At 53.2% G+C, this 7,931-nt stretch overlaps 1 protein-coding gene across 5 annotated transcripts in view; it reads right to left on the reverse strand.

The window, feature by feature from the left end:
• ZNF516 (zinc finger protein 516) overlaps window positions 1–7,931 on the reverse strand; it is a 130,483-nt gene that overhangs the window by 16,442 nt on the left and 106,110 nt on the right. For all 5 annotated transcript variants that reach the window (XM_017527559.2, XM_017527558.2, XM_017527557.2 and 2 more), the window contains exon 3: window positions 5,220–6,668. In XM_017527559.2, coding sequence (XP_017383048.1) covers window positions 5,220–6,668 — 1,449 coding nt within the window. The remainder of the gene's footprint in view (window positions 1–5,219; window positions 6,669–7,931) is intronic.

Genomic DNA, 7,931 nt, shown 5'->3' on the forward strand with positions numbered 1-7,931 from the left:
GGGAAGGGAAGGGGAAGGGGACGGGAAGGGGACGGGAAGGAAGGGAGGGCAATTTTTTTTGAAGCAGCCCCCTAAGCAGGGGCTTTATAATTTGTTCCCCATTCATCTGCATTGTAAACGCCACCCAGTGGCGCTCCTATGAAACCAATTTCTGAACACTTTGGTTGTCTGGATTTTCCTAGGTACAATCTAGACTGCGTCTACATGTGGAATCTCACCACGCCTACACAAAATACTGACTAATCATGACGACACGCAATGTCATCTGTGTCTAACATTCACAACTTTCAAAAACTAAGTTATTATTATTCTTTTTTCAAGCAATTATTGGAGCTATCTCCTATCCAAATGGGCAACAGAGCCCAACATGGATAGCCCTCCCACTGCCCCACGCTCATCTCCTTGAATTAAGTGTGGATGAGTACGCGTGCACACACACTCGCACAGGCGCACACACTCACAAGTGCGCACGCACATATGACTTTCCCAAACATTTTTACCATATCGCTTTCTCGTATCACTTTCTCTTTGCTTTTTAGAGACAGGGCACTTGCCCTATGGTCAATGACATTACGCCCAAGCCACTCCACCATTTCCAGTTCATCAAAAGCATTACCAACTTCATTTGAATTGAAGACCAGCTGGTGAGCACACAGCTCCAATGTTCTGACCTCAAAATTCAAGTTGTGTTTGGAATGCAGACTTAACTGTGAAAGAAAAAGGCCTGGTGAACCTCGGAGAGGGACAGCAGCCCTGCAAGGCTGCACGCTGTTATGTGGTGCTATGCTATCCACAGAGAAAGAGGAGATGAAGAGATTCTACAGAGATCGCACCACCAGGAAGCACGGGGCTTTCATCACCATAGCATGAAGGCCTCCTTGGTATACGTGATTTTTTAAGTCCCAATAAGAAATACCAACGAGAATTATCTCATTTTATTAGCTTCAATTTTTTATTCTAAGATTTATCTTCTAGGCTGGCCACAAGGTCTGATAACAAAGATCACGTACTGTGTTACGACTGCCGTGGCAATAAGCCCTTTACGTTCAATCCCTCTGTGTTTACAGACTTGGTAGTCACACTACAGATACAGAAAATGCAGCGGGTCTTTCTTCTCAAATGGTCAGAGAACCCCTAAGGGAGGTAGCAATAGTTCTTTCCTTCCTCTTTGGGTAGAGTTTTTAGACTCTGCATATCTACAGAAACATCACCCAGTCAAACACACGTGGGGGGAGAGGAAGTCTCTGAGACTTCTGTTTCCTAACTTCTGAAGAAAAGCTGTCTTAGAGGCATCCTCCAGTAGCAATGTTCTCTTTATAAATGGAACATGTCCATGGCAAAATCACAGAATCACACTTCTAGCACCCACAACTATTGCATGTTCACGTGAGATGACTTCCTATGCTTGAAGACCATTCTCCTCTGCATATTCCTACCTCCCAAAATACAAAATGATGCTACAGCAATATGTCTAATCAATGACCATGGATAGGGAAGCTGTGATCTTCTGATCTACAGATGACACCCAACTAGGAGACACCTAACAGATGCATGGGATGAGGAAAGAAGACCGAGAACTACAGATACACTTGTATAATAAGACAAGTCAGAAAGACCAACTTGACCAAGGAAGGACTCACGACTCAAAAAACAACCACGGGCCTACCACAAAGAAAGAAACGGCTGGACAAAAATAAGTGGAAGGAAAGCATCCTAGGGAAGTTTAGTTACTCCAATATTCAGCAACACCCAAAAAAGTAAATCTGGCCTGCACAGATTTCCAGGCTGGAAGTCAAGTCTCTACAACAGGAAACATTCACGTTCTGGTCACCTTTCCAGTAGTCAGAACATGCCGAGGCTGCTGGTTTCCCTTCTGGCTACAACAATTTAAGGGTGTCAAAAACAAACATTCAAGTAAGGAGAAAGGAAATGTGGAAGGTTCCTGGTGACCAGGTAGAGAGTGGGCACAGAAGGCCCCAGAGACCATGTAGAGGATGGACACGGAAGGCCCCGGAGACCAGGTAGAGGATGGACACGGAAGGCCCCGGAGACCAGGTAGAGGATGGAAGCAGAAGGCCCCGGAGACCAGGCAAAGGATGGACGGGGAAGGTCCCAGAGACCAGGTAAAGGATGGATGGGGAAGGTCCCGGAGACCAGGTAGAGGATGGACGGGGAAGGCCCCGGAGACCAGGTAGAGGATGGAAGCGGAAGGCCCCGGAGACCAGGCAGAGGATGGACGGGGAAGGTCCCAGGGACCAGGTAGAGGATGGACAGGGAAGGTCCCGGAGACCAGGTAGAGGATGGACGGGGAAGGCCCCGGAGACCAGGTAGAGGATGGACGGGGAAGGCCCCGGAGACCAGGTAGAGGATGGAAGCAGAAGGCCCCGGAGACCAGGCAAAGGATGGACGGGGAAGGTCCCAGGGACCAGGTAGAGGATGGACAGGGAAGGTCCCGGAGACCAGGTAGAGGATGGATGGGGAAGAAGGATGCTGGGTCCAGGAAAGGCAAGAAAGAAGTGTCTGAAGGTTTAAAGGACTACCACATAGGAGAGCTCTCGGCTAGTTCTGATGGCCTCAGCAGAGACCTGCAGGCAGTGGCCGCTCACCAAAGCCGGGGCCCAGGAGGTGCCGCATCCCTCACCGGGGGCGTCCCATCTGGAGGCGCTGGGCTCTTCTCAGGTGCACAGACCAAGCATCTAGATGGGTCGGCCTCAGGCACTGTATACCGGGAAGCTAGGATTCTAATAAGGCACCTACTAACAGGCATATTTTACGACAAGAAAGATGAAAGCCCTGCCCTTAAGAAACCCAATTTAGAGCAGACTTAGCAACCGCAAATGTGCTGACTCACACTATGTCTCAGTGTGAACACTGGAAGAATAAATAACCCAGGATGAGGGCATGTGCTTTACGACCAGTGCTTTTCACATATGAAAGATAAGTATTTCACCTCTCTCTTTAAACAAAAGGACTTAAAACTGTTTATTTTTTTAAATGTCTGTAGGAAAAGGAAAAACATTTCAGCCTATTTTGGCCTTCAAATTCTATCATCTGAAATTTCAAAACCTTACAACTCACTTCTACTTTCTTAGAAACATCAACTACGCCAGCCACAGGGCAGCTCCAAGGCCTTTAAGAAGCGGGGATGCACCTTCCAGGTGTCAACAGACAGCTTTAGAACTGTCGGCTGGAGCAGGCCGTGAGTGCAAGACTAACTCAATTAGGAGTCTGGGGGAGCCAGTGGGCATCAAACCCCTGTTGCTCTGCTGGGAGGCGGCCGCCAGGGGAAGGACGACGCGGGCCGGCCGGGGGCACCCAGAGTCCTCGAAAGCGCAGCCCTCACCACTCAGCCTTCCCTGCTTTGGGTTCCAAGAAAACCTGCATCTCCAGAAGCGAGGCTGGCATCACGTCAAAAGGCCACCAACAAACTTGCTGGCCACTTAGCAGCAAATAACCTGCATGACTGAGAAACCCTGCTGTGGCTGAGGGGACTCACTCACTTTAACTGAACGTGGAAAAAGTCAAAGCATCAATCCGCAGGGAGCCGCGTTGTGCCTCCCACCCACAACGGCCTCCGTAGGTTACACCGTCTGCCCAGAGCCCCACGGGCAGGGAGAAGAAATGAGGGTCTCAGACCAGGCCTTAGGGACCCCAGCTCCTCCATCACAACTCAGACCAACACATCCCACGAGATGCTTGGGTGTCCAGACCTTGGTCTCATCCTAAAAAGTTCACAAGGCCAGGTGCGCTGGCTCACACCTGTAATCCCAGCACTTTGGGTAGCTGGATCACAGGTCAAGAGATCGAGACCATACTAGTTAAATGGTGAAACCTCGTCTCTACTAAAAATACAAATACTAAAAATACAAAAACTAGCCGGGTGTGGCGACGCACGCCTGTAGTCCCAGCTACGCGGGAGGCTGAGGCAGGAGAATCACTTGAACCCAGGAGGCGGAGGGTGCTGTGAGCCGAGATCAAGCCACCGCACTCCAGCCTGGCGACAGCGCAAAACTCTGCTCAAAAAAAGAAGTTCACAAGCGCTCAGCAGGCTCTTCAAAGCAGGGATGTAACAAGGATGGCTGGAGGAAGGCCTTTGCCGGCAGAATCTGTAAGAAGGCAGCAGCCTGCGACAGCTCCTACTGGAAAACATCTTGGCTGAGCGTCCCTCACGCCTCAATACCCACTCAGCCGGCCAGTGATCTAGGCAGGCTGGGAATCCCGGCCTAAGCCAGGAGCTCAGCAGGTGACCCCGGCACCCACTGAGCCATCATCCCACGGTGGATCTGGGGGGGGCTCTCTGCTGACAGCTCGCCTCCCAGATCCGGAATCATGCCCCGACAGTCCCACGAGCTGCCCTCAGAGGCCATTTCTAATGGGGACCACTTTCAGGAACCGCAGGCTTTGATGGAAAATTCTACCAAAGAATGGTTAGCCCTCCCAGGTGATGAACTCAGAGACTTTGTTTTCTTTTTTAACAGAACTTAGGTTTTTCAGTGCTCTGGATGTTAAGGGAGAGTGAGCTTCAATCTATGTTCAAGGACAGGGCACTCTCTAGCACGTGTGCCCAGAGGAGCAGCAGGCAGCCGGCAGGCCCTTCTCATGTTTACCACTAGACAGCAACACCAAGGCACAGGGAGAAGCGAAGATAGCGCTTTTCAGGTATTTTTTTCAGGAATTTTTGCACAAATTCATTTCTCCAGACTTTACAGGGTAAATACACCCTCTGCAAGGCTTTGCTTACTAACACTGGAGCACTCATTAGGCGTTTTTAAATTATAGATATATAAAAATATAACTTAATCGCCCTGAATGAATACTCTTGTCTTCTGAGAGACAAGGACAATGAACGTCTACAGATTCTTTGTTTAAAATGACAGAAACACGGTGTGTGACCTGCCTGCTCCTGCAGAATTTTGGTGTGGAAGAAACGTTCTCAGCAGGAAGCAGGGCTTGCAGCCTCCTCCCGGGGCCAGCATGCGGAGGGCCACCAAGCCCAGGCAGCGTTCCCGAGTGGGGCAGAATGCAGAGCCTGGAAGAGCTGTCCACGCCTGCTGTGCTCCCAGGCCAAGGCAAGGGAGCAGCTCTTGGCTCCTCGGGGAATGAGGCCACCTGGCTCTGCTCTCACAGGCCTTGGGCTGGCAGGGGGCAAGCCCTGGCCTTCACGGGCTGGCTCTGGGGGTCACACGTGGGCCAAGGAAGAGGGGGCCCGCACATCTTACCTCTGTGCTCCAGCCCAGGGCCACCGACACCCCAGCCCTGGTAAAGGGTGGCGAAGTCCTTTGGAATGTACGTCTTAAAGATGTTGAGGATGTCCAGGCGCTTCTCATGCCCCTCAGCCACCGGCTCTTGTTTGATGGAGTGTAGGATGGGGGGTGCCCCAGCAACAACGGGCTGGGCCTGCAAGGCCACATCGCCCCTGGACCCCGCAGCACAGGTGGCCAGAGTCCTCAGCTCCTGGGCCGCCTTCGAGGGGGACTCGCGGGGAGGTAGAGGAGGGGCACCCCCTTCGCCCTTTGCAGGAGGTGGACCCTGAGGCTGAGGGCTGAATTTGGCTTTCAGGGAGTCCGGGGCACTGTGCTTATTTGTGGGGACAAAGCCGGCCCCTGCCAGGGGGACCCCAAACTTCTCCACAGGCTTGCTGTTGGCCGAGGGCTGAGTGCCGGCCCGGGTGATGACAGTGGGCGTAGGGGTGGCACTCCTGCTGAAGCCCCCGCCACCCGGGGTGGGCACCGGTTTGGAGCCCGCCTCCTGCCTGGGCTTGGCTGGGGGCCCCTGTGCGGCCACACCATGTGGCTCCTGGCCGTGACAGGGTTTGGTCTGTCGATACCCGTCAGGGCCGGGTGCCCACAAAGCGCAGGGGCCTCCGGAATGGCTCTCTTTATTCTTAGGCATGCTAGCGGCTTTCGAGGCCACTCCCAGGGGAGAAGAGCCACTCTTGGGCCCCGGCACCCCTCCTGGCACCTGAGTGCGGGTGAACCGAGCCAGGAGCAGAGGCTGGCATTCTTTGCCACCAAGGGCAGGCGGTGGGCCCGTGCGTCCGCTCCGGGGAAGGAAAACCAAGTTACTTCTGATGCTCTTGTAACCCTTGGGCTGGATCCACGGGGGAGCCACGGAGTTGCAGCTGACGCGGTGCCAGATGCGCTTGTGCATCCACAGGACCTCAGGGTAGTAGGTCTTGTGGCTGCAGTAAGGACACGGGTGAACAACCAGAGCCGCCTGCAGGGAGGAGGCCACCTCCTTATTGCTGGGGTCATCCTGTGTCGACCTCACACTCAAATCCAGCGGCATGAGGTCTGGGGCCAGAGCCCTCTTCCCTCCCCCAGAGTGTTCCTTGTTGTGCAAATCAGACAGCTTTTCCGCAGGGTGACCCGTCTGGCCCTCCGCGCCCGTACTGGAAGGGATCTCCACACCATCGCCAGGGCCAGGCACCTCCTGCTTGGGCTGAAATGCTGGCATCTTTAAGTCCATAGAAAACCTGTGCTGCTCTTGCCTCCTAGAAGCCTCTCTGCTATTGTTTTCAAGTACGGACACAGAAGCTGCGATCCCCGCCTTGGACTCGCCGGCGTCCCTTTCTGAGGCATTCTCTCCCAGCGTGTGACTCTGGTCTCCATTGGAGAGTGCAGTCGAAGTCACCTCTTCGGAAGAGCAGCAGCGGCGCGGCTGTCCCCCTAGAGGAGGCAAAACAAGAAACGGAAGTTACCATTCTCATCAGCACACGGTGAGACACACGGCGAGCACGGCCACGGTGCACTCCAGGCACGGCTGTCTCCAGCAGGACAAGCCAGCCCTGAGTCTGGGTGGCTCCTAGCAAATCCATGAGGAGACACCCAGGCAAGAACAAGAGGGGGCTACGCCGGGCAGGATCTCTTTCCTCAACTTCAGGGACTCAAAAAGATTACAGGGAAAAGCACGATGATGGCGGTGGCGTATCTAGTTACGTGTACCTAGTTACATATACCTAGTTACGTGCACCTAGTTACATGTATCTAGTTACGTGTATCTAACTAGTTACGTGTACCTAGTTACATATACCTAGTTACGTGCACCTAGTTACATGTATCTAGTTACATGTATCTAGTTACGTGTATCTAACTAGTTACGTGTACCTAGTTACATATACCTAGTTACGTGCACCTAGTTACATGTATCTAGTTACATGTATCTAGTTACGTGTATCTAACTAGTTACGTGTACCTAGTTACATATACCTAGTTACGTGCACCTAGTTACATGTATCTAGTTACATGTATCTAGTTATGTGTATCTAACTAGTTACGTGTATCTAGTTACGTGTAACTAGGCTGTCCCAGCTGACAGAGGGAGGCTGGCCCGCTAAGACCCAGGAAGAAAATTAATTGTTCATAACAGTGTAAGGTTTGTATGACTTTCAAGGAACTCTGCATTTAAGGCTCTTGTAGAATCTTCACAATCATTCATGGCAGGGTAAGAAAACCAGAGAAGTGAGGTGGCGTCCACAGCCACAGAGGCAGGCTTGGCCAGCAGCTTACTTGCCAAAGGACCCCAGGGTCTGCCTCCGAAACCACTGGGCTGCGACCACCTTCCACCTCAGCCCAGGGCCCCATCCCTACGCATCCCTCCTGTGAGGTCCAATTCTCAAGCCTAAAACTTGATGCCACCAAGTGCCCCAGAGGCCCATGAGCCAAGGGCAGCCAAGCGACCCACCTCCACGCCGCCACCTGCTGGCTGCCCAGAGATCCTCAGCCCGACCATCCCCCGGGCTCTGCCTCCTCCACGGTTCTTATGCCCCCCTCCATGGTTCTCATGCCCCCTTCCACGGCCCCCACATCCCCCTCCATGGTTCTCATGCCCCCCTCCACGGCCCCCACGCCCCCCTCCATGGTTCTCATGCCCCCCTCCACGGCCCCCACGCCCCCCTCCATGGTTCTCATGCCCCCCTCCACGGCCCCCAC

The sequence above is a fragment of the Cebus imitator genome, unplaced genomic scaffold, assembly GCF_001604975.1.
Source record: "Cebus imitator isolate Cc_AM_T3 unplaced genomic scaffold, Cebus_imitator-1.0 Scaffold49, whole genome shotgun sequence".
NCBI classification, from domain to species: domain Eukaryota; kingdom Metazoa; phylum Chordata; class Mammalia; order Primates; family Cebidae; genus Cebus; species Cebus imitator.